Source organism: Pristiophorus japonicus, chromosome 26, assembly GCF_044704955.1.
Source record: "Pristiophorus japonicus isolate sPriJap1 chromosome 26, sPriJap1.hap1, whole genome shotgun sequence".
NCBI classification, from domain to species: Eukaryota; Metazoa; Chordata; class Chondrichthyes; family Pristiophoridae; genus Pristiophorus; species Pristiophorus japonicus.
The window spans coordinates 4,929,710-4,956,595 of NC_092002.1; the positions used below are offsets into that span (position 1 = coordinate 4,929,710).

General features: G+C 47.7%; 2 protein-coding genes across 4 annotated transcripts in view; one reads left to right on the forward strand and one right to left on the reverse strand.

The window, feature by feature from the left end:
• clip3 (CAP-GLY domain containing linker protein 3) overlaps positions 1-4,765 on the forward strand; it is a 59,234-nt gene extending 54,469 nt beyond the window's left edge. For 2 of the 3 annotated variants that reach the window (XM_070867676.1, XM_070867679.1), the window contains exon 14: positions 4,274-4,765. In XM_070867676.1, the coding sequence (XP_070723777.1) occupies positions 4,274-4,355 (82 nt within the window). In that variant the 3' untranslated portion in view covers positions 4,356-4,765. Of the gene's footprint in view, positions 1-1,813; positions 2,528-4,273 lie in introns of those variants that run through there. The other variant, XM_070867680.1, reaches the window with a different exon arrangement.
• Positions 4,766-13,560: 8,795 nt separating this feature from the next.
• LOC139239062 (homeobox protein goosecoid-like) lies at positions 13,561-19,429 on the reverse strand. Its single transcript, XM_070867569.1, has 3 exons — positions 19,162-19,429; positions 17,058-17,260; positions 13,561-14,099 (listed from the first exon to the last, which is right to left on the reverse strand). Exons 1-3 carry the CDS (start codon positions 19,427-19,429, stop codon positions 13,956-13,958), a joined length of 615 nt encoding a protein of 204 aa, XP_070723670.1. The 3' UTR covers positions 13,561-13,955.
• Positions 19,430-26,886: the final 7,457 nt, after the last annotated feature.

Below are 26,886 nucleotides of genomic sequence, written 5' to 3' on the forward strand. Positions count from 1 at the left end.
ATGAAACACCAAATGGTCCAAATTTATATTCTACCCCCTCACTCGCTCCATGCTGCTATGCAGAAATGACAACACGGCCCATCCAGTCCGTGATGTCTTTATCCGCCGTGAGTCCTAATCCCATGTCCCTGCTCGGTTCCCAAATCCCTGAATTCCCCTTTCCTTCAGCCCACCTGGCTAACCTAAATGTTAACCTGGCCTCAGCTTCAATCACGAACACCAGAGGACTCCACACCTCCTTCTCCTGCTCGCTGCCCTAAATCTCTCCGTCGCCTTATTCTGGACCCCTAAAAGCCATTGGGCTGTTTCTATCGACTCTGTCCCATCCCTTTGTTATTTTAAGCGACTCTGTAACCTCAAATACAAACGGAAAATGCTCAGGAGATATTCGGCAGGTCAGGAGAGAGAATCAGAGTTAACGTTTCAGGTCGAAGATCTTCTGTCAGATCTGGAAAAAGTTAGCGATATGACCGTGTTTAAGCAAGTACAGAGGCAGGGAGACACGTTTTTTTTAAGTCTGCACTGTTGGCGATGTAATGTATGCACCCAGACTCCGTCTATTGGCTCAGATACAAGAAAAATAAAAGCTGCTACATTAAAAAAAAATCATTCTTGGGTTGTGGGCTTTGCAGGAGCTCTCCAACAGTGCAGCCCCCCCCTCAGTACTGTATGGGGGCATCGCCAACAGTGCAGCCCTCCCCATCAGTACTGCATGGGGGCATCATCAACAGTGCAGCCCTCCCTCAGTACTGCACGGGGGCATCGCCAACAGTGCAGCCCTCCCTCAGTACTGCACGGGGGCATCACCAACAGTGCAGCCCTCTCAGTACTGCACGGGGGCATCGCCAACAGTGCAGCCCTCCCTCAGTACTGCATGGGTGCATCGCCAACGGTGCAGCCCCCTCAGTACTGCATGGGGGCATCGGCAACAGTGCAGCCCTCCCTCAGTACTGCATGGGGGCATCGCCAACAGTGCAGCCCTCCCTCAGTACTGCATGGGGGCATCGCCAACAGTGCAGCCCCCCCCTCAGTACTGCATGGGTGCATCTCCAACAGTGCAGCCCCTCCCCTCAGTACTGCAGGAGGGACACCTCCAACAGTGCAGCCCTCACTCTTTCAGCCCTATTGAGGCCAAAGTCACCACAATAAAACCATCGAAGTTTACAGTGCAGAAGGAGACCATTTGGCCCATCGTGTTGCTCGAGCAATCCAGCACCAATCTCTCTGCCCGCCCCTCCCCCCACCACTGCTTCTAATTACCAACAAGTTATTTACTCGTGAACTATCCGTGTGCTCCTGAAATTCCCACGTCCTCGTGGATCGACAGGAGTCAGGAAAAAACCTCATCTGTGACTTTTATCATCGAAAGCATTTACTGACTTTAACCGAAAGCGAGGATTTTACACGTTGAAGGGTTTGAATTTGGGCCATGTATAATGTTAGCCCGTGAATGCATTCTTATGAAACTCTACTGTCATTGTTAATGAGCGTGCTAAACGTATGAAAATATTGGGGACTGGAATCTTGTACGCTAACTTTTACACCGTATAATTTCAAGACCCAGAATGATTGAGTTTATGGGGTTGAATTGAATAGCACATTTGCAATAGAAAACATAAAAAAAAACAGGAATTTATTATTTGGTCGAAACAGTTAAAGATAGTGAACAGCTGTGTTAAAGGTGGATGGGTGATTGGGGTTTTCTCCGCTGTGTGTCGGGGCTGAATGACCCTCTCTGAATCCTTGCTCTGCTTTATATTCTGGAACGCCCCTGTCTCAATTCCCTCCCCTCTCTTGTTTCTTCTCGTTCCAGATTACTCTTCTGCTGTTGGTTTCCTTGGATGCTGAGAGCAGAAATGCAGTCGTAAAAAAACCTCCTCACCTTCCTCCTCGGACTCTACTCTTCCTCCTCGACTCCGTTCTATATTGTGCTTTGGAGAAAGACTGCTGATCACAATCCTAGATACTAGTTCAGCCAGATGCAGTCATAGTTGATCCTAGTGCCTTGTACCCGACTAACTATCCCTGCATTCCATAGTAGTTTAAATAGATGAAATTACTCTTCCTTTGATACAATGACTGAAAGATATATATATTAATGAACGTGAAGCTGGTTTGTGATTCCTGTTTATTGTTTGACTCTGATAAATGCTGATGGTGCGTTTATTGGCAAATTTATGGCATGTACCGTAAAACCTGGAATATAGGTACTAACCCCACTTTGCAGTTTTTATATCCCATTGGTGTAACAACTGCTTCATTGTATATTAGAGCATAAATGAATGATGATATGAATTGTATTTGGGATTTTACGGGACTAGTTCGACTCGTGGGGGTGGATGGGTTATTGATTGATTCAGTTTATGCTGGATGGGGATCGTATAGTTAAAAGGCTGTTTATTAGTTGAAGTAAAAACCAAAAATAAAGGTCAGGAAAGGCTTACGGATGGACTGTTGTTCAGAGGGCAACTAATGTATGATTATTAGAATTTGTCAATAACTTACTCTTTATTTTCTCATCCCCCCCCCCCCCCCCCCCACCCCCCACCGACTCTCTCTCTCGAAGGCTAGTTGACTCTTTGCTGGTTTGACAGGCGAGCCTCAGCGTTGAGTGGCGGCGGGCTATTCTTCCACGGGAGGCACCACAGCCAAGCTTGTCCTCACTCAACATCCACGCGTGGCCTTTCAAAGCAAGAGTCGCTCGATATTGATCAGCGGCAGAAACACTGGCATCGTCCTCCTCTTCCGCCCCCCCCCCCGCCCTCTCCTATCCTGGGGATGGGTGGAGGGCGGAGCTGGGATGATGTAGCGCCCCTTAATTAAGCCCTGACTGAGAGCTGCCGATTTGGTAAGACCCAAGGCATTGAATCTGGGATCTTGCTGGTCTGCTCAGGGAGAGTTTAACTTTTTTTTAAATCCTGATCAACTGCAATGTAGGTGGAGATTAATTGGAGGCTTCACCCGACTGTACCCAGCTACTGGTTGGGCGAGAGCGTGTTATGGTGCCATTCCCGGTTTGATTGGGTGTCATGATCGACCGGAATCTTGTTACAATTTATTGCACTTATCTTTTTCAATCCCTAATCCCCGATTGTATTTTTCAACCATCTCCGAACAGGCTCTGATTTACAGAATTATTTATTTTTGGGTGTCTTTATTTTTTCAAAATGAGATCCACTTCCTCTAGTTCCAAAATGCAGCCTTTTCCAGCCCGTTACACTCAGCTTCCAAACTCCCCTTTAAACCTCCTACCAATTACTTTCAATCTGTGCTCCCTGGTTGTTGACCCCTCCGCTAAGGGAAACAGGTCCTTCCTATCCACTCTATCCAGGCCCCTCACAATTTTATACACCTCAATCAGGTCTCCCCTCAGCCTCCTCTGTTCCAAAGAAAACAACCCCAGCCTATCCAATCTTTCCTCATAGCTAAAATGTTCCATTCCTGGCAGAGTTGTCTAGGGTTGTTACCAGCCTGGTTTGCTCCAGACATTTTAAGTAAGGTAGCCAAAAATTTCAGAATCTGAAAACCAGGCACCAAAAGTCATGAAGTGTTGACTTTGTTTCTAAAGTTCAGTTAATTCCATTTCTGAGTCTTGGTGGAGATTCAGCTTCTTAGTAAATTTTTATCTGCAGCAAGGTCGTTTTGGTTGCTGGTTTTCACAGAGTAATGGGTGCCAGTGATGAATGCGACATTCAAAAAGAATCAATGAAATCCTACATAAAAATTCCAGAAATTGACTTGTACAGTCACCGTAATTTAATTTAAAGTTCAGTCGCTCTTTGGCAAGGCTTCGGGCTTAAAAAAAAATGGAATCACAAAATACGATCATGACACCAATAAAATCCCCCAACTCCTTCTGATAAAACCAGGGTTTGACTCAGACAGTCACCATTGTATTGTAGAATGGCTACAGCACAGGAGGCCAGCCGGCCCGTCAAGCCCGTGCTGGCTCTCTGCAAGAGCATCTCAGCACAGCAAAGGTCGAGACCCAAGCTCTGATCTCCCCCAGCCAGCCTCCCCTCCCTCCTCTATTCTGCCCCATTTCTGGTTTTAGACTTGTCAAAGGGTGGCAGTCCTGCAATTTATAGAGCAGAACTACTGCGAATGTGAAACGGAATCTGGAAACACAAGCCACCTTCTCCCAGGACTTGCTACGTTAATGTACTAATCAATGTAAAAAACAAAGTCTTGTAATTAACCTGTGTGTGTGTGTGTGTGTGTGTGTGTGAGTCGTGGTAAATTTGGCAGCTAAAAGATTTTATTTTATTTAAAGGACAGAGAGTAATGCAGACAGACGGAGAGACAAACACATCGGACTCACGAGCAGAAGTGTTGTGAGAAACATTGGAAATTGATGTTTGGTTAAATGCGTTGTTTGTTTGTGCACTGAGTTTGGTGCAAAAAGCCTTTTGTAATTTGAGAGCTGGAATTATTTCACTCCCGTTAACTGAATATTGCGTTTTTTTTAATTCCCTTTGCTTTTGTTGCCACTTGACATAAAGCCAGAAGAATTCCTTTGGTCCCTGAGCATAATGATACTGGAAATGTGTTCATGTTTTATGGGACCAACTGCCCCTCTTCCTCATTGCTCCCTCCCCCTCACTGCTCCCTGCCCCTCACTTCTGCATCTCCCTCTCTGCACCTCCCCCTCACTGCCCCTTCCCCTCACTGCCCCCTCCCCCTCATTGCCCCCCTCTGCCCCTTCCCCTCACTGCCCCCTTCCCCTCACTGGCCCACCCCCCTCACTGCCCCCTCCCCCTTAATATGAACCATATTAAGAAGATTACATTTGTATATGGCTGTCTAATTAAAGGCGCAGTGCCATCTGGTACATTAGCTCTGCACTTTCACAGATGGCATTGTCCCATTAACAGAATAGTACATGAAGTGCAACTTATAATTTTGTGCTTGCCAAATATTACTAGAACAGATTATCTGATCATTTATCCCATTGCAGTTTGTGGGAGCTTGCTATGCACTAATTGGCTTCCGTGTTGCCTACATTATAACAGTGACTACTCTTCAAAAGTTCTGCATTGGCTGTAAAGCACTTTGGGACATCCTGAGGTTAAGAAAGGCACTATAGAAATGCAAGTCTTTTGCACATTACAAAATGTGTGATCCTCTGCTCCCCTCCCTCCCCTCCCTCCACTCTCGGAAATGTTGACTCCTGCTGCCTGCTGGTTCCAGGTACAACCCTCCGGCCACTTGTGATGTGAGAAGGCTAGGCAATGAGTTGTGGAAGGCTATTTGGCCAAGGAGGGCATCGTCGCTGTGTCAGATTCTGTCCTAGTCCCAACAGCCGCACGTGGGCGTCTTCCGGCAGGAATTACTGTTTAGCAGCCGGTACCAGAAACCCAGGCTGACAATTAGCCCAAGTGCTCTGCAGCCCGGTTACAAGCTTCCAGTCTCTGCCCAGTCTCAGACCACCTCGCTCAGCACAGCCATGCAGTTGAACCTTTGACGTTCTGCTGTTTATCTCAGTGCTGCACTTGCTGCATTTATCCACCAGGCGGAGTTCATTTTAGAAAGTCCAGTCAATCTATATTGCAAATCCTGCCGATAATGAATTAATGATTAATTGTTGTTTAACTCAGTCCTATATGTTGCATAAATAGTAATTCAGCCTGGGAAAGATCTCTTATATTGTACTATATTAGCAATTATATTAGTGCAAAGTATAGCATTGGAAAATGCAATCAGATAGGATGATATTGTTTCTCCTGCACCGCATGATTAACCTGACAATGTAGTGCTACATGAAAAAACTTGCATTTATATGGTGCCTTAACATAGTAAACGTCCCAAGGCACTTCACGAGCGATTATCAAACAAAATTTGACACCGTGCCACATGAGATATTCAGACAGGTGACTGAATAGCTCTGTCAAAGAGGTAGGTTTTAAAGAGCGTCTTAAAGGAGGGAGAGAGAGGCGGAGAGGTTTAGAGAGGGAATCCAAGAGCTTAGAGCCCAGGCAGCTGAAGGCTCGGCCACCGATGGTGTTGCGATTAAAATCAGGGGATGCGAAATCTTGTTGCTGCAACATGTGACCAGACACTTGGAAAGAACTGTTTCGTTTATATCCCTGAGAAAATCTGACCAGGTACTCTGGACTGACGGGACTCGACCAGGTTTGCCCAGTAGATAGTTACAGCGTAGCTCATAACCCCAGGACCAATATACATTACTCTAAAGTACTTGAACAACTTAGTCTGGACAATCTCGATTTTGAGTGGGTTGTTTGGAAATTTTTCTAACAAACTCAAATAGTTTCTTTTTAAAAAAAAAGTAAATGTTGTCCTCTCTGCTGCGTCTCACAATTCGCTAAAAGGCATTTATATAAATTAAAGTTGCAGTTTTGTGGCATCATCTCCTTGTCCCCAGTCTTGCTGTCACCCCACCACTAGGTTTAACCTGCCCCTATTACCCCACTCTTCATAGAATCAGAGAAATTTACGGCACAGCAGGAGGCCATTTCAGCCCATTGTGTCCGTGCCAGCCGACAAAGAGCTACACAGCCGAATCCCACTTTCCAGCTCTCGGTCCGTAGCCCTGTAGGTTACAGCACTTCAGGTGCATATCCAAGTACTTTTTAAATGTGATGGGGGTTTCTGCCTCTACCACCCTTTCAGGCCGTGAGTTCCAGACCCCCACCACCCTCTGGGTGACAGAAATGCCCCTCAGATCCCCTATCCTGCCATTATAAACCCTAGCCCAGCTTGCTCCTATCACACTCGGCCCCTCTTCCACTCCACCCGCACCCTGCCTGGTTTTCAGAAAACGGCCCCATTTCAAATGTTTTTTCCCTGAGTGTGACATCTGGACAGGTTATCGCTTAGCCCCACCTCCTGCCATCTTCAGTTCTCCACTGGAATTCCCTGCTTGCCCAACTTTTGGATCAGTTCGTTGAGCAATTAGTAGTTCTCTCAGCGGTGGTTCCTGACCGGACGGTGCCCAGGACCTGACCAAAAAAAAAACCTGAATCTTTGCGACGTTGGGGTAGAATTGACTGAGCCGCTGAACCCTCAGCGGGTTGACCGGACAGTCCAGTGTCTACTACTTCACTGGAGACATTAAAGTAGCAGATAGCGGAGTGTGATCGAGTGCGTTCAGTATTCGCCCACGAGGGTCACCGATAGAAAACATAGAAAAATAGGTGCAGGAGCAGGCCATTCGGCCCTTCGATGCTGCACCACCATTCAATAAGATCATGGCTGATCATTCCTTCAGTACCCCATTCCTGCTTTCTCTCCATACCCCTTGATCCCCTTAACCATAAGAGCCATAAATAACTCCCTCTTGAATATATCCAATGAACTGGCATCAACAACTCACTGCGGCAGGGAATTCCACAGGTTCACAATTCTCTGAGTGAAGAAGTTTCTCCTCATCTCAGTCCAAAATGGCCTACCTAAGACTATGTCCCCTGGTTCTGGACTTCCCCAACATCGGGAACATTCTTCCCGCATCTAACCTGTCCAGTCCCGTCAGAATCTTATACGTTTCTATGAGATCCCCTCTCATCCTTCTAAACTCAGGTGAATAAAGGCCCAGTTGATCCAGTCTCTCCTCATATGACAGCCCAGCCATCCCTGGAATCAGTCTGGTGAACCTTCGCTGCACTCCCTCAATAGCAAGAACGTCCTTCCTCAGACTAGGAGACCAAAACTGAACACAATATTCCAGGTGAGGCCTCACCAAGGCCCTGTACAACTGCAGTAAGACCTCCCTGCTTCTATATTCAAATCCCCTAGCTATGAAGGCCAACATACTATTTGCCTTTTTCACCGCCTGCTGTACCTGCGTGCCCACCTGATGTACCATGACACCCAGGTCCCGTTGCACCTCCCCTTTTCCTAATCTGTCACCATTCAGATAATATTCTGCCTTTGTGTTTTTGCCCCCAAAATGGATAACCTCACATTTATCCACATTATACTGCATCTGCCATGCATTTGCCCACTCACCTAACCTGTCCAAGTCACCCTGCAGCCTCTTAGTGTCCTCCTCACAGCTCACACTGCCACCCAGTTTAGTGTCATCTGCAAACTTGGAGATATTACACTCTTCCTTCATCCAAATTGTTAATGTATATTGTAAAGAGCTGGGGTCCCAGCACTGAGCCCTGCGGCACTCCACTAGTCACTGCCTGCCATTCTGAAAAGGACCCATTTATCCCGACTCTCTGCTTCCTGTCTGCCAACCAGTTCCCTATCTACGTCAGTACATTACCCCCAATACCATGTGCTTTGACTTTGCACACTAATCTCTTGTGCGGGACCTTGTCAAAAGCCTTCTGAAAGACCAAATACATCACATCGACTGGTTCTCCCTTGTCCACTCTGCTAGTTACATCCTCAAAAAATTCCAGAAGATTCGTCAAGCATGATTTCCCTTTCATAAATCCACGCTGACTTGATCCGATCCTGTCACCGCATTCCAAATGCGCTGCTATTTCATCCTTCATGATTGATTCCAACATTTTCCCCACTACTGATATCAAGCTAACCGGTCTATAATTACTCGTTTTCTCTCTCCCTCCTTTTTTAAAAAGTGGTGTTACATTAGCTACCCTCCAGGCCATGGGAACTGATCCAGAGTCGATAGACTGTTGGAAAATGATCACCAATGCATCCACTATTTCTAGGGCCACTTCCTTGAGCACTCTGGGATGCAGACTATCAGGCCCCGGGGATTTATCGGCCTTCAATCCCATCAATTTCCCTAACACAATTTCCCGCCTAATACTTGAAAAGGAAAAAATTGCAGGGCTGTGGGGAAAGCTCGGGGAGTGGGTCTAATTGTTCAGCTCTTTCAAAGAGCCGACAAAGGCGTGGCGGCGTGGCGGGCTGAATGGCCTCCTATGCGAAAGATTCTGAGTACATGAGGGGACATATAATATCATCAAAAGGACATCTTTATATTGGAGATGGACAATGAGTGACTGGAGCCTATTCAACCGGGAAGGGGGTGGGTGGGTGGGGAGAGGGCACAGATGGCAGCAGATCCCCATCAAACCCTCAGCCTGATGTTCACACACAAGCACTTCCCAGCGTGAGTCTCTGGGTGCCGATCATGACTGTTTTATCCTCTCTCTGTCTCTGTCTCTCTCTCTCTCTCTCTCTCTCTCCACAAGGAGACACTAAGGTCAGTCGTGGCAGCCTAACCGTTGCCCGGGCTGAGATCGGCCTACTCGACACAAAGCCGTGAATCAAGCCTGGGAACTTGTCTGACCCGTGGAGAGGCCAAGTGGGGCGGACACCCACTGCCCTGCTCACCTGGGACATGAGCTCTTTGGTACAGTGTGCTTGCAGTTTCAGTATGTGTTAAGAGCGCCCGAGCAAACCAGACGGGCATTCAAAGGTAAGTGAGGATGACTGTTCTTGCGGACTGAAGGAGCAGAGTTTTCCCTGGTTTTCTACCGTTGCTGGTTTTTCATTTCCTGGAGTTTTTCTGCCTCTGTCGTATTAACTTTAAGTCCACAGCCCTGTGCGTTACTGCATGTTCCTGCCTAACTGATGCATATTCTCCTTCTGTGGAGACTTCCTGTATTTTCTGAATGATCTGTTGCTACTGGCATGTATTTCTCGTTGCTTAAATAAACGTATTTCTATGTGCATTTTACCACCAGTGGTCAGGGTCTCCTTTTATAGTTAAAGGTGCCAACTTCTCATCATCCTCATGCAGAGCCTGTTCTTTAGATTCCTTGAATCCTTTCCAATGCCTTGACGGAGTACCTTTGCCTGGTGAGATCCTCCAGATTGCTGTCCTCTCCTGCGGCCTCCTGCGTCGGGTTCCGTGAGGGGAGTGGGTCCTCTGGTTTACATTTCGCGCTCGATGCTTTGTTATGTTTGCATCTTGTGGGTCTGGAGCTTTAGTAGGAAACCTTTGAGGCAATTCATTAAATGAATGAACCCTCATCCGTGCCTTTGTTACCTCTAGACTTGACTATTCCAACGCACTCCTGGCCAGCCTACCACATTTTACCCTACGTAAACGGGAGTGATCCAAAACGCGGCTGCCCCATGTCCTAACTCGCACTGAGTCCCGCTCACCCATCACCCCCTGTGCTCGCTGTCCCCGTGTCCTAACTCGCACCGAGTCCCACTCACCCATCACCCCCTGTGCTCGCTGCCCCGTGTCCTAACTCACACCCAGTCCCGCTCACCCATCACCCCCTGTGCTCACTGCCCCGTGTCCTAACTCGCACTGAGTCCCGCTCACCCATCACCCCCTGTGCTCGCTGATCTACATCAACTCCTGGTTAAACAACACCTCGATTTCAAAATTCTCATCCTTGTTAACAAATCCTGTATGACCTCGTCCCTCCCTATTCCTGTAATCTCCTCCAGCTCTCGCCCCTCCTCCCGAGATGTCTGCGCTCCTCTAATTCTGCCCTCTTGAGCATCCCTGATTATAATCGCTCAATCATCGATGGCCGTGCCTTCTGTTGCCTGGGCCCCAAGCTCTGGAACTCCCTCCCTAAATCTCTCCACCTCTCGATCTCTCCTCCTTCAGGACACTCTTTAAAACCAACCTCTTTGACCACCAGCCCTAATTTCTTCTTGTGTGGCTTGGTGTCAAATTTATTTGTTTTGTCTCAAAACACTGCTGTGAAGCGCCTTGGGATGTTTTACTACGTTAAAGGCGCTATATAAATACACGTTCTATTAGCAAGTTCCCAGAGCAGGAAAAGTCTCACTTATTGATGGATTCAGGGCGCAGTAATTCCAGGTGTTTTTATACCGTGCAGGGTGAACCTCCAGAGGCTGCGGAGAGAGATGGGGGCGGATGGGCAAGAGTTAAGGAATGCCAAAACTGCAGGGCTGAAAATAAATTGAATGGGCGTTGTGATGTATGACTAAATCAGTTAAATTGACACCTAGGACCACAAGACTTGCCCTATAACGTGCAGTTATAAAATGCCTTTAATGTAGTAAAACTTCCCAAGGCATGTCACAGGAGTTTCAAACAAAATTTGAAACCAAGCCACATAAGATATTGGGACAGGTGATCAAAAGCATTATCAAAGAGATAGGTTTTAAGGAGCGTCTTAAAGGAGGAGAGGCAGTGAGGTTTAGGAAGAGAATTTAAGGCTGCACTTAGAAAACTCTGCTAAATTTTGGTCCTTTCACATGGGGAGATATGGAGGCCCTAGAGTCGGTTTGGGCGGGGCATTAGAATAATACCAAGTCTCTGGGTTCTTGGTTAGCAGGACAGGCTAAGGGAACTGAGATTGTTTTCATTAGAGAAACACGGGGGGTGACATTTGCATAGAATGGGCAATAGCAAATTGGCCACATCTTTACACTCGGTGTAAATGGGACAGCCATCGCCCAAGATGGATTTCACCACCGTAGATTTGGAGAGATTGCGATTGAGCCGATGTTGTGTTGAGGTGGGTAGGTTATTTGGGCTGGTTAGGGAGGAGAGGTCTACGGTCTAATCAGTAGAAAATAAGAAAAGACAGAGTTGGGTTTAGACGCCAGTGCGTACTTTTTTCCCCACAGAGATTTACTTCAAGAGCTGGGAGTGGCAGGACATCTCGAGTCATGGAAGGTAGATTTGGCCAGCAGTGTTATCAGTTACTGCTGTCTCCTGAAGTTTGGTTGTTCTCGGGCGGAGGGGAACGTCCCAGAGTTTGTTTTTCCCCAAATTGGTCCATGGTTTATCTGTTCTGCCTCTCCCAGGGGATTTTGTGACTGTGGGCAGGGGAGGGCGGCTGGATAGGCTACACCAGGACTGGATGGACCAGTTGGGCCTTTCCATGATGGCCCTGATGATCCCTGGTCCACACAGAGCTAACTGATCTCAGGGTAGCTTTAGGGCTCCCACAGTTAGCCTAAGTGTGCCTTAGGGGAAAATCAGCCTGTGTGCGTACTCCTGAATGTTACCCTTTGGGTGTGGACATCAGGTGGCAGGATTGGGCTGGTAAATGATGCCTCCTGCAGCTAAATAGGCAGGACACTTGGGTGAGGTACCGGGGGAGGGAAGTAAACTTTGAACTGTATGTCACGAAGTAGACAACACCTTCAGCAGAGGAAATGAGCCCAGGGACTATTCAAAACAAAGCTCTGATATCGGTCAAAGTCGATGGTAGGGATCAATACAAGATCTCTTTGCACAGTCACCCCACTTTGTGACCAGTTGCTGAGGTTTCCTATAGAACTACATAAAAATATACTTCTCCCACCACTCCTTGCAAGCCCCCATCATCCATGAAAAATGCACAGGTTGGACACAACTGAGAAAGCACACCAACTTTACACTGATGCTGCTGCTACATTGTAGAAAACCTGCTTAATGCAACTGTGGAGAGGTGCTGTTGAACATCTCTGCTCAAAGCAACGTTTAGACAATTGGTAATATTGCCTCAGTGTTCTGGGACTGTAATAGATCTATTTGTCTACAGGCCTTCCTTCAGTAAACATCCAGCTGTAAAGTGAGGCAGCAAATTATAAATAAAATGGAAGCCCCGCAACTTGTCGTCTCCATGTCGTTTATTAAAATGCAAAAATGGCAAACTGATTCCAACTCCCATTGAGGCCTGGATAATGTTAGTGGCAAAGTCTTTCTGCGATCCACTGCGGCCATGGGGAGGGGGGGGTTCAGCAATCTGATTTTTTTCCGGTCTCTGCAAGAGCTGAGGTCTACACGCAAATGTCCGTTCTCACCGATCAAACTGTCACCATCAGAGAGGCGCACGAACAAACTCTGACATTACTACAATATTTCACTGACAGGATCGTTAGCAGAAAATCTCTGGTGATCCAACAGTTGATACGACTCACAGACAGCTCAGCGACACCGAGAGCCTCGAGTATAGGCACTACCACAACAACAGTAAAAATACACTATATACATATATAAATATATAGTAACAAGTAACAGGCCATGAATTCAAGATGCTGATCTATGTTTGGGTGGTTGAGATGGTGATTAAAAGGATCATGGGCCCAACTCCAATGGTTTACTCCTGTGTCAGCTGTGACTCAGTAGGTAGCACTCTCTCGCCTCTGAGTTAGAAGGTTGTGGGTTCTGAACACATATTTTAAAAAATCCAGGCTGACACTCCCAGTGCAGTGCTGAGGGAGCGCTGCACTGTCGGAGGTGCTATCTTTCGGATGAGACGTTAAACCGAGGCCCCGTCTGCCCTCTCAGGTAAAAGATCCTATGGTCACTATATCGAAGAAGAGCAGGGGAGTTATCCCCAGTGTCTTGGGGTCAATATTTATCCCTCAACCAACAGCGTTAAAACAGATGATCTGGTCATTATCACATTGCTGTTTGTGGGAGCTTGCTGTGCGCAAGTTGGCTGCCTCGTTTCCCACATTACAACAGTGACTACACTCCATTGGCTGTGATGTGCTTTGAGACATCCGGTGGTCGTGAAAGTCTTTTTTATATAGTGTTACACTCGAAATTCAAGATTCTGTTAGTCTCTAAATATTAAATTATTATTTTTACAATGAAACAGCATTTACGACAGCATTCAGCAGAATTCAAAATTTTGCCTCGAACTAAGGTTTGAAGGCTTCCAGCCTTGAAATGAGGTGATTAAGACGGGATCCCATAGAGGTATACAAGAGTAATTGGTACAAAACTGGTAAGACTACTTCAAGTTAAACCATGAAAGTAGAACAAGGAAACGCAGGTTCAAACTTTAAGACTGAGCTGGGAGTTCTTCAGTGTCACCGACATGTGGAAAAGACTTCTGGGTAACATAGTGGAGGCAAAAACTATGCAATCATCATTAAGAAAGGGGTAGATGCTTTAATGGGGCCTCTAGGATTTCTTTCCTAGTTGGATGAGATGGGTTGGGCCATCCATTTGCATCCCGTGAATGTACTTTTACATTTTACTTTTCTAAAAAATCCACCTCGGGTTGGGAACTAAATGCCCCTTTGCCCGGTATCTCTGGGGGTGCAGGTCAGTGGTCCCTCAGTGCTCACTGTCACGAGTCACTGCCACTGTGCACTAACTGTTTGGGGTACTTGTCCACTGCATCTGTCGTCTCGCACTCACTCGAACTGTCCGATCGTCCTGGGAGAGGCATCTTCTGTTTCCTTGTCTTTGCCCGTCGATTTTTGAACCAGACCTGCGTGGATAATGATGAGCGTTAGACATAAGAACACAGGGACGGTAAAGGAAGGCCCCTCAGTTTCCATTCTTCAGCCACCATCCATCTGAGGCTCATTATTCCTGGTGTCTCAACCTCAGATCCAACTGTATTTTGAATGGCCTTAAGAACATAAGAATTAGGAGCAGGAGTTGGCCATTTGGCTCCTCGAGCCTGCTCTGCCATTCAATAAGATCATGGCTGATCTTCTACCTCAACACTTCCCTGGACTATCCCCATATCCCTTGATTCCACTAGAGTCCAAAAATCTATCGATCTCAGCCTTGAATATACTCAATGACACAGCATCCACAGCCCTTTGGGGCAGGGAATTTCCTCTGAGTGAAGAAATTCTTCCACATCTCAGTCTTAAAAGGCCAACTCCTTATCCTGAGATGATGATCCCTAGTTCTAGACTCCCCAGCCAGGGGGAAACAACCTCTCAGCATCTAACCTGTCAAATCCCCTCAGAATCTTACATGTTAAGCTGCTATTACACTAGAGCTTGAGTCTTGGGAGCATGATCCATCTGCTCTGGTCTCCTGCATTTACCAATGTTGCTGGTCCTCCTGTAAATTGGCACCACTGTGGAGCTTAGTATTGCACACTCGGTCAGTTTGCACATGTGAACCACTGACTGTGCCCCAGGATATCACTTGTACACACCATCCCATTGCCTCTTTGTGTGTCACCGCTGGCAAATGTGTTGCTACTGCCAAACGCTGTCATTGGTGGGCCCAGGAACTCAGTAGTTGGGAAGATGGAGGTAAAAATACTGAGCCAGTGCAGAAAATCCAGTAACTTTATCCCAATGTTGTCACTCGCTGCACCAAGCCAAACACAGAGAGCCAGGGCTGAGAAGCCTTGCTTAACGTTCCGTGTGTTTGGACATCAGTTCTGGATCAGACCCCATGCCGCTGACGACTGACTGCTGGCTGAGTACAAGTAAGAAAGAAAGACTTGGATTTATATAGCGCCTTTCACAACCACCGCACGTCTCAAAGTGCTTTATAGCCAATGAAGTACTTTAGGAGTGTGGTCACTGTTGTAATGTACAAAGGAATGACGGATAAGGTAATGAGGGCTTAAGGTGATCCTGAAACTGTGTCCCAACACCAGTCACTGTTTACAGGAGTGAGGGGGAGGGCAGGGAATACATTCTCACTATGAGGTACCAATTAATTCCCTGTACAATCCACTGGAAATCTAGTTTAGAGGGACAGTAGGGGGCCAGGGGCTGAGGGAAGGGGGGATGGAGGAAGGTCGTTAAACTGTTTACTAAGTTTGGGCCTTAGGCAATGCTGAAACATCCATTATTGGATTAGCAGCTTTATCGAGTTTGATTGACTAAGTGGATCTGACCTGTGATTTCCATACAGCAGATCCCACTCAGCAGGCCATTTAGCACCTTCTTACTGTTTGTCAGCCTGTAGTCATATCTGATTTCCAGGCTGGGCCGCCGCATGTTGCTCCCTCTCATGGCCAAGACTATCAGCAGGCCGGGGCCATTAGAGGGAGCAACATGCGGCGGCATACCACTGCAGGGAGCAGTGCGTGCTGCTGCAGGAGGGCGACGGCTGACTACAGTGTGGGCAGGTACAGCAGGAACGGCGAGGTCGGGGCGAAGGAGCGGTGAGAGTTCATAGAGGGACGTGATCGGGGCCCAGGGGAGGCGAGGGGCCCAGGGGCAGCACGGGCCCAGCCCACACTGTGCGATATGTGAGCGCACTGGGTCCGTGCAGCAGAGCAGGTCTTCAGTCGTCCTGGTTCAACCCTTGCCCCTGGACCAAGACCTCGCTCTGTCAAGCCCCGTGTGGTGGCTGGTGTGCAACGGTCACCCCACGTTAAAACAATCCACCCACAGGCATCTTCCACCCTTCAGGATGTAGTTCGGGATCTGGAATATTAGGTCCTTCATTGAAACACCTGTGAACATCATTCCTTTTTGACATGGAAGCAAGTCATCCTTGCTTCGAGGGACTGCCTATGATGATGATGATGATGGCCATATCCCCATTATAGTGGGAGCAGGGAATTAGATTAATTCCCAAACTCCAACCACCTTTTGGGCACCTTTACATTGACGCCTGGTAAATTCAGACTGCAGGATAGGAGTGTCCGTGGCGTGGCTCTCTGCTGTCACACAAGATAGTTACAGATGAGGAAGGCCATTCAGCCCGTCTAAATTCACCCATTCAGAAAGACTACAGTCTATCTCCCATTGCTGTATCCAATTGTTCCTCAAATGAGTTGAGGACTTTCTCCTCCACTACTCTACGACAGAGTCCTGATACCAGTCCTAAATTTGCCGCCTTCTAGTTTAAACCTATGTCCCCGTGTGCTACTCTTACAATTTAATTTAAAGTAAAATTCTGGATGTACATTTTCCAGTCCCTTATCTATCTCGTACACCCCGAGAAGTTCACCTCTCACAAGCTCTTGCTGTATTAAGACTGTCCTCTGGTGTCTCTCCCAAATGACCATTTTTCATGTGTGGGCCAAGGTATTGAGTGTCGCTGGCCATTTGGCCAGGGGTGACATCACAACTGACTCCAATCCTGTCCTACAAATGTACACGATCCAGCAGAAAGTTGCTGCATAGCTGCCTGTGTCATTTGATTTATTTTCCTCTCTCTAACTAATGTCACCAAATCGTAATAAGGCAAAAGGTAGAGATCCATTTGAAAACCGTGACCCCAATTTACCTTTTACGTACCATTTTTATCTCTTCAACACTAACTTTTATGTTACTGAAAGTCACACAATAAGCACTGCTTTAAGAGAATCCCGGGGAGTGAAATTGATCATTGAAATCAAAGACTTGACCCGTTTTACACGACCGCCAAAAACTGATCTCACCGCCCCAGTCTGTTTGCGCACTGACCGCCAATGCTGCTCTCGGACAGGCTGGACACCCTTAAACCAGGGGCCTTGTACCTTGATTGTCTCCTCGGAGAGGTGGGTCTTCCTGGCCAGCTTCTCCCTCGTGCCACTGTCTGGGTAGCTTGTTTTGTTGAAGAGGTTTTCTAGGTCCTCTAGCTGCTGCTCTGTGAAGACTGTCCTGTGTCTCCGTCTCCTCTTCTGAGCCTGGGCCAGGAAGTGGAGCCCCAGCTGAGGCATGGCAGTAGGACTTGGGATACCTGGCGAAGGGGCAGTGAGCAATTAAAGCCACAATAACAATTTGTGTTTATAAAACACCTTTAATCTGGTAAAACGTCACAACGCTTCAGAGGAAAGAATCAACTTGGATTTCTATAGCGCCTTTCACGACCACTGGACGTCCCAAAGTGCTTTACAGCCAATGAAGTATTTTTGGCGTGTAGTCACTGTTGTAATGTGGGAAACGCGGCAGCCATTTTGCGCACGGCAAGATCCCACAAACAGCAATGTGATAATGACCAGATAATCTGTTTTTAGTGATGTTGATTGAGGGATAAATATTGGCCCCTGCTCTTCTTCAAAATAGTGCCCTGGGATCTTTTACGTCCACCTGAGACAGTAGACGAGGCCTCGGTTTAATGTCTCATCCGAAAGATGGCATTTCTGACAGTGCGGCACTCCCTCAGCACTGCTCCTCCGACAGTGCGGCGCTCCCTCAGCACTGTCCCTCCAACAGTGCGGCGCTCCCTCAATACTGCCCCTCCGACAGTACTGCCCCTCCGATAATGCGGCACTCCCTCAGTACTGCGCCTCCGACTGTGCTGCGCTCCCTCAGTACTGCCCCTCTGACAGTGCGACGCTCCCTCAGTACTGCCCCTCCGACAGCACGGCGCTCCCTCAGCACTATCCTCCGACAGAGCGGCGCTCCCTCAGCACTGCCCCTCCGACAGAGCGGCGCTCCCTCAACTCTGCACTAGGAGTGTACTGAGCTATTTTCCAGTGTATTGTGAAAATTTTATATGAATAAAGTATATTTTTGAAAAAAAAACTGCACTGGTAGTGTCAGCCTGGATTTATGTGCCCGTCCTTGGAGTGGGACAAGTAATTCATTGCCTGTCATGCACAATTTTGGATATCCTATGATTGTGAAAGGGACTATATAAATACAAATTATTTTTTATGAATGTGGGAAGTCGACAAACGAACGCAGATTTCCTGTGATGCGACCAGAATAAGGAGCACTGTAAAGTGTATTCGCGTGGAGCAGGGCCCTGAGCCTGGACAGTGGGTTCTGGTATCTGTATCGGATCAGAAAGCGACGATTTCAGGAGCTGTGACAGCCTGAGCACGACTTCCAGACTTGCCCTTTAAATCAACCGAATTAGAAATTCCCAAATCCCCCCCAATGTGGAACCGGCCAGGAAAGTAAGTCCCAGGTTTGATCCCCAACCTGACCTCAGTTAGCGTGTCTCAGGCGCGGCAATTTGCCTCAGTCACTGAGCTGGAGACTGAAGCCCCTCTTTCTGATTGGCAGTCCCTGCGTGTTTCGAAGCCGCACCAGGGCACGGCCGTGATGCCCCCCACGGTCGGAAAGCATGCTTGACACCCACTGTCTCGTCACGCATATGAAGAACAGCTACTTGGGAGAGGGCAGGGTGGGGTCTGTGTAATCTCGGCACGAGTTAGCTGCTGCCTTAGGAAATGAGGATGCAAAGATTTAAAAGCTGGTTGCACAGAATCAGAAGAACAAAATGGAAGTGAAACCATTATATGATTTTTTAAAAGCAACAGGAAAACACCCCAATCCTTACTGAGCTACAGTTTGGATTGGGGTAATTTTAACCAAACCCACCCGGTGAGGAGCTGACAAGATCGAATCTGCCGTCACTAATACATCTCTGCCGAATTTGCAGAATCTCGTCAGTTTCCCACCGGGAGCTTTAAGAAAGACTTGGATTTATATAGCGCCTATCACGACCACAGGATGTCTGAAAGCGCCAATGAAGTACTTTTGGAGTGTAGCCTTTTGGTTAAAATGACCCTGATTGACTCCCCACGCCAATAACAATATAGGTTACCAAAATCTAACTCTTTAGAAACAGGATAAAGTTGCTATCTTAAACAGCAAACGCTCACGTTCGGTTACCTGTGTGTCCCGGACAGCAATGGGGCCGGGGCTGGTGGGCCCAATTGGAACAGTACGATCGCCTCTCCGCACGTCCATAGTAAAAATCCTCGTATCCCAAGGCACCGGCAATTGATCCTGGAGCTGAGTAGAGTCCAAAATAACCAAAAGTGTGCCGGCTGGGCAGAAAACCATGGTCAGAATGGAACAGGAGCGGGTGGCTCGGCCAGAGGAGCCGATCGGAAGGACATCTGGTGTCCTTGTTGGACAGAATGCTGTCTATACTGAAATCACTAGCAGACATGGGAGTTTGGTGAGCCATGTCCTTCCAAATCTCCAGCTACCAACAATAAATGAGGATAGTTTAAAGTTGCTGTTGCCCTGGGATCCTGAATTGTGAAATGCTCGCCCTGGATTTATATTCCCTTCAGCTGGGGGCTTTTCTTGTGTATGGCCAGTTTCGCCCAGACTGTATCCCACAGCTGAGGGATCTCCTGTGTATTCATATTTATCAGTCAGATCAGACGCTTCAAACTGTGATGGGCTAGTGGTTGTACAATACATGTGTATTTAAGGAGAAGACACCTAATCTAAAAGCAATTAGGTGCATTCAATAATTCTCATCATTTCTGCACTACAAGAAATAGATGCAAAAGCCACAAGACTTTGATTGATGTAAAGTTAGCAAGTGATTTATTATTCAGAATAGTTCAGAATTATTCAGTACATTCGCTCACAGATTAGACAGGATACAGGAATAAGCTTTTGAGCTTTGATAGGGTATCTCTCTCTCCCTTGTAACCGTCAAACTTGGCATGCTAAACTCTTTTCCCATTATTTTATGGGCTGCCCACGTGATTTGCTGCAGTGTGACATCCCAGCACAGGCCTCCTTCTGTGCAATATAATTCTATGATTCTACAACACACCCGGTGAATCTCTACACTCACTGGGGTCGGTTTTGGGCGTTCGACCAGAGGATTGCGCTAATTGTCCACCAGTTCTTGTGTCGAAGAGGTAGCCCCCCCCCCCGCTGCCACACCAGGTCGGTGATTGGAGCGTGGGCAAGTACGGCAGGAGCGGCGAGGTCGGGGCGAAGGAGCGCCGAGAGTTTGTAGGGGGATGTGATCGGGGCCCAGGAGAGACGTGAGTTCGGGGCCCAGGGGCAGCACGGGCCCAGCCCACACTGTGCGATATGTGGGCGCACTGGGTCCGTGCAGCAGAGCAGGTCTCCAATCGTCCTGGTTAACCCTTGCCACTGGACCAAGACCTCGCTCTGTCAAGCCCCGTGTGGTGGCTGGTGTGCAACGGCCACCCCACGTTAAAACAATCCACACACAGGCATCTTTCACCCTTCAGGATGTAGTTCAGGATCTGGAATATTAGGTCCTTCATTGAAACACCTGTGAACTCGTCCCTTTTTGGTGTGGAAGCGAGTTATCCTCGTTTCGAAGGACTGCCTATGATGATGAAACCATTTTAAGGCAATGGCCTCATTTAAATCTGGCAGGCGAGCTGCCGAGTGCCAAACAGCTGCCCTGGTGTAGCTTGCCGCTTTGAGGCCTCATGATTGGGCCAGAGCGGCCGCCAGCAAGGTATGTTGTGGGGGTGGGATGGGTCGCGTGCGCAGAGGGAGGGGGTCCTAGGGTGGCAGCGGCCCACATTATTTTGCCGAGTCTGCCCACCACCCCCGCCCCGCTCACTCCTCTGGGGTCCACAAAGATAATTCTTCAGTTCCATCGCCCGTGGAGCTGGTCAGGGTGCGACCAGTTCCGACCTAAGATGGCAATTGGCTGCTGTGTTTCATACATTACAACAGTGACTACGCTTCAAAAGTACTTAATGGGCTGTAAGGTGTTTTGAGGACATTCTGAAATTATGAAAGGTGCTATGGATATGCAAGTCTTTTACTTTTTATACAGCGCAATTACCATAGTAAAATGTCCCAAGGTGTAAACAAACAAAATGTTTCACTGAGCCAAAGGAGGTATTAGAACAGATGACTAAAGGCTTATTCTTTGATTTAAGTTTTAAGGAGCGTCTTAAAGGATGAGAGGCGGGGAGGTTTAGGGAGGGGATTCTAGAGTGTTGGGCCCAGATGGCTGAAGGCACAAACGCAAATGGTAGGGCGGAGGTATTTGAATCCGACCCAAACAGGTGATCGTATAGAAGTAGCCTGAACATACACTTTAGTCCGATATGCACACAAAAAAGATTTATTTGGAGTTTCGGAGAAATTCAGAGAAGTAATGTGGTACTGGAGCCACAAAGAGTGCAGCTAGGTTTAACATGCCCACATTATGGACACCTGTCAGTCACTTTTACCAACATCTTTAACTGTGACTGTTATTACTTTGCTGTTCATTGGCAGTTGAATAAACTTGCAGTGACTCCTCTCCCAGTCACTCAGTGGGTACATACACTGCCCAGTGCTGCACTGAACCACAGAGATTAGAAGGCCCCAGGTTGGGCCCTCGGTGCATGGGCTCTTTTATATTAGTGGCTCCTGGTGATTGTGATATTACATCCGGTTCCTGTAGACCTTTTGAGGTCTCGCTGAACTGTTTTTAGCGTGGTCTACTCGTTTGGCAGCAGTCTGTGGAAATAGGATTTAACAGAAATGCTTGATGCCAGCTCATGGACACAGGAGACTCTCACAAACTGACTTAAAAAGAGGACCCTGTAAAAATGCCTTGCTCGGTGATGGTTGATTCCAGTCGGGGATGGTTGGCTGGGAACCCAGTACTGCCCCTGACTGAGAATAACGAACTCACCACATGCTGGCAATAAAATCCAGGTCTACAGGGCTTTAGTAATACCCGCCCTCCTGTTTGGCTCAGAGACATGTACAATAGACACCTCAAGTCGCTGGAGAAATACCACCAACGATGTCTCCGCAAGATCCTGCAAATCCCCTGGGAGGACAGATGCACCAACGTTAGCGTCCTCGACCAGGCCAACATCCCCAGCATTGAAGCACTGACCACACTTGATCAGCTCCGCTGGGCAGGCCACATTGTTCAAATGCCTGACACAAGACTCCCAAAGCAAGTGCTCTACTCGGAACTCCTTCATGGCAAACGAGCCAAAGGTGGGCAGAGGAAACATTTCAAGGACACCCTCAAAGCCTCCTTGATAAAGTGCAACATCCCCACCGACACCTGGGAGTCCCTGGTCATAGACCGCCCTAAGTGGAGGAAGTGCATCCGGGAGGGTGCTGAGCACCTCGAGTCTCGTCGCCGAGAGCATGCAGAAACCAAGCGCAGGCAGCGGAAGGAGCGTGCAGCAAACCAGTCCCACCCACCCCTTCCCTCAACCACTGTCTGTCCCACCTGTGACAGAGATTGTGGTTCTCGTATTGGACTGTTCAGCCACCTAAGGACTCATTTTTAGAGTGGAAGCAAGTCTTCCTCGATTCCGAGGGACTGCCTATGATGAAGATGAGAATCCAGGATCTGCTCGTCCCTTTACTACACCAGGCATTGACTTTACACACCGCAGGGCCTGGGTGGCTAATTCGGCAATGCTGAGCTTGGATTTTAGCAGCTTGTGTATTGTCGGAGGAAGGGAAGACTGAGGGAAGTAAGGAATGCCACGAGGGCCTGAGAAAGAATGAGCTTGAGTAGGAGTCAGTGTGTTGAGCCTTGATTTTAACTCCATGAGGGGAGCAGGAGGGAGGGGTGTATTTGGAGATTGGGAGAAAGGGAGGTTCACAGATGTAATGAGCATCTAGTAGTGAACCCGTAGTTGTGAATTTGGGCTTCACACAGGTGAGTGTATACAAACTTGACAAGCTTATTATGGGATGTCCCTCCGCACCAATCACTTGCCCCATTTGTAAAAAAAATAATGGCTTCGGACGAGTATTACAACCTCAGTCTGACAGGATGTGAAACCTGTGAAAGTTTACAAAGGGGAGTGTGACGAGATGAGAAAAGTAAAGGTAAACAAAAGGTGTCAGGTTGAGCCATTAGCACCATGTGCAGTTACACCTGCAGGCTGCTTGCAGTTTGCACCAACCTGTGCGAGTTGCCCCCCGGCTCAATGCAGCCCGGGGCGCTGGTTATAGCGAAAGTGGCACGGGGGGGTTGTGGAATAGCCGGCACTTCACTCCATGTAACTAACAGCAGCTTCAGTTTTTGCACTGTAATGCTACCATTGCTTTAGGTCTGTGCGCAGTCTCCCTGTGTTTACAGCTAAGACCCACAGACAAACTAACACACTTCCAGGATTTGCAAGTAAACAGATACAATGAAATGTAACAATGGAAACCAAACCAAAGTCCTGAACAATAAAGACCAGTTTTCACGACCTCAGGATGTTCCAAAGCCCTTTACAGCCAATGAAGCACTTTTGAAGTGCAGCCAATATGCGCACAGCAAGCTCTCACAAACAGCAATGTTATAACGACCAGATCATCTGCGTTAGTAATTTTGGTTGAGGGATAAATATTGACCAGGAGACTGGAACGAACTCCCCCTGCTCTTCTTCGAATAGTGCCGTGGGATCTTTTACATCCATCTGAGAGGGCTGACGGGGCCTCGGTTTAATGTCTCATCTGAAAGATGGCAGTGCAGCGCTCCCTCAGCACTGCTCTGGAGTGCCAGCCTGCATTATGTGCTTAAGTCTCTGGAGTGGTGCTTAAAGCCACAACCGTCTGTCTCATGCGAGGGAGCTATCACTGAGCCAAGGCTGACACGTTAAAAAGTGTGTTTGTAAGCCTTTTTAAAAATATTAATTCTAGTGACATGGGCATCGCTGGCAAGGCAGTTACTGCCCATTTCCTAGTTGTCCTGAGAAGGTGGCGGTGGGGCCTTCTTCCAGAAACACTGTTTGATACAAGTGAGATACTTGCAAAGTCACTTCAGCGGGCAGTGAAGAGTTACCAAGCTGGTGTGGGACTGCAGTCACACATCAGCCAGACTGGGTAAGGACGGCAGGTTTGCTGTGAGGTTATCCATTTTGGGGGCAAAAACACAGAGGCAGAATATTATCTGAATGGTGGCAGATTAGGAAAAGGGAAGGTGCAATGAGACCTGGGTGTCATGGTTTATCAGTCATTGAAAGTTGGCATGTAGGTACAGCAGGCGGTGAAGAAGGCAAATGGTATGTTGGCCTTCATAGCTAGGGGATTTGAGTATAGGAGCAGGGAGGTCTTACTGCAGTTGGTACAGGGCCTTGGTGAGGCCTCACCTGGAATATTGTGTTCGGTTTTGGTCTCCTAGTCTGAGGAAGGACGTTCTTGCTATTGAGGGAGTGCAGCGAAGGTTCATCAGACTGATTCCAGGTATGGCTGGACTGACATATGAGGAGAGGCTGGATCAACTGGGCCTTTATTCACTGAAGTTTAGAAGGATGAGAGGGTATCTCATAGAAATGTTTAAGATTCTGACGGGACTGGACAGGTTAGATGCGGTAAGAATGTTTCCCATGTTGGGGAAGTCCAGAACCAGGGGACATAGTCTTAGGATAAGGGGTAGGCCAATTAGCACGAGATGAGGAGAAACTTCTTCACTCAGAGAGTTGTTAACCTGTGGAATTCCCTGCTGCAGAGAGTTATTGATGTCAGTTCATTGGATATATTCAAGAGGGAGTTAGATATGGTCCTTACGGCTATAGGGATCAAGGAGTATGGAGAGAAAGCAGGAAAGGGGTACTGAGGGAATGATCAGCCATGATTTTATTGAATGGCGGTACAGGCTCGAAGGGCCGAATGGCCTACTCCTGCGCCTATTTTCTATGTTTCTATGACACTAAGCTGGGTGGCGGTGTGAGCTGTGTGGAGGACGCTAAGAGGCTGCAGGGTGACTTGGACAGGTTAGGTGATTGGACAAATGCATGGTAGGTGCAGAATAATGTGGATAAATGTGAGGTTATCCACTTTGGTGGCAAAAACACGAAGGCAGAATATTATCTGAATGGCGGCAGATTAGGAAAAGGGGAGGTGCAACGAGACCTGGGTGTCATGGTACATCAGTCATGCAGTGAAGAAGGCAAATGGTATGTTGGCCTTTATAACTAGAGGATTTGAGTATAGGAGCAGGGAGGTCTTACTGCAGTTGTACAGGGCCTTGGTGAGGCCTCAACTGGAATATTGTGTTCAGTTTTGGTCTCCTAATCTGAGGAAGGACGTTCTTGCTATTGAGGGAATGCAGCGAAGGTTCACCAGACTGATTCCCGGGATGGCTGGATGGACATATGAGGAGAGACTGGATCGACTAGGCCTTTATACACTGGAGTTTAGAAGGATGAGAGAAACATAGAAACATATAAGATTCTGATGGGATTGGACAGGTTAGATGCGGGAAGAATATTCCCGATGTTGGGGAAGTCCAGAACGGGGGGACACAGTCTTAGGATAAGGGGTAGGCCTTTTAGAACCGAGATGAGGAGAAACTTCTTCACTCAGAGAGTTGTTAACCTGTGAAATTCCCTGCCGCAGTTCATTGGATATATTCAAGAGGGAGTTAGATATGGCCCTTATCCTAAAGGGATCAAGGGGTATGGAGAGAAAGCAGGAAAGGGGTACTGAGGGATGATCAGCCATGATCTTATTGAATGGTAGTGCAGGCTCGAAGGGCTGAATGGCCTACTCCTGAACCTATTTTCTATGTTTCTATGTTTCCCTGAAGCACGTTAGTGAACCAGTTGTTTTTTTACGGAAATCCGACAACTTCGTGGTCACTTCTACTGATAGCAAATTTTTGTTTCCACATTTGTTTTAAGCTGAATCCAAATTCTCAAACTGCCATAGTGGATTCATAGTCCATTAACATGACCACTACACTACTGCAAATCCAAAGTGTGTGCTAATCGTTTAAGAACAAAGAGGAAGAGAGAACTAAGGTGAAACATCACCAGCACTTAGATTTAACGCAACCAATTTTTAAGCGTCAGAGTGACAAAAACATGATCCTGAATTAAGCCTGCAGAGTAAAGATGTTTCTGTGGGAGACCCTTCTCTTTAACCTTACTTTGGCATCTCCTGACCCATAACTTTACTCCCCCCGACTCTCACTATAGCGGTTTAGGGAGAGAGTTTGGAGGGAAGGCTCTGGCATGAATGGTGGGCTGATGGGGAGGGTCATTGCACAGTTAGCTGGTCTCAACCAGAGTAATGGTAGGGGGAACTACAATTGGCTGCTGTGGCCAGGCATGAACAGGAAAAACTGGCTGCGGATTCCACTGTAATCACTATTTACTGACCCCTGTTGGCAGTGTCTGTATGTGCGCCTTGGACTGGGATTCAATGTCCTGCACAGATAACAGCCCGATAACACTGTCGAGGCGGATGCAGGAATAATGGCCACTAGGACAATTCAATGGAGGGTGAGTGTCAGTTACCCAGGGAGACAGTATAGTATAGTATTAGGCAGTCCATCGTATCGAGGATGACTTGCTTCCACACCAAAAATAGATGAGTTCACAAGTGTTTCAATGAAGGACCTGAGAATCGAGGTCCCGAACTACATCCTGAAGGGTGGAAGATGCCTGTGCATGGATTCTTTTAACATGGGGTGACCGTTGCACACCAGGGAGACAATGCCTTCGAGGAGGAAAAATGTAAGTAAATGAACAAATTGATGAAAATAAAAAAGCAGTTGCAATGGCACTACCCCGGTGTGGTACTGAGCTACATGGGGAAGGTAAATCCCAGTTTGGAAGATAAATCAGGGGAGGACATTGTCAGGCTGAGATTCTGATGCACACCATGCTTGAATAATTCATGGCCACTCACTGTCTAGGCACACACATGGAGAAT

Coding starts and splice junctions, on each gene's coding strand:
- LOC139239062 (XM_070867569.1), bottom strand. CDS start 19,429: ATGTCTGCTAGTGATTTCAGTATAGACAGCATTCTGTCCAACAAGGAC. Junction 17,261..19,161: donor CCAGCCCCGGCCCCATTGCT/GTCCGGGACACA, acceptor CCCCTTCGCCAG/GTATCCCAAGTCCTACTGCC. Junction 14,100..17,057: donor TCTCCGAGGAGACAATCAAG/GTACAAGGCCCC, acceptor TTATCCACGCAG/GTCTGGTTCAAAAATCGACG.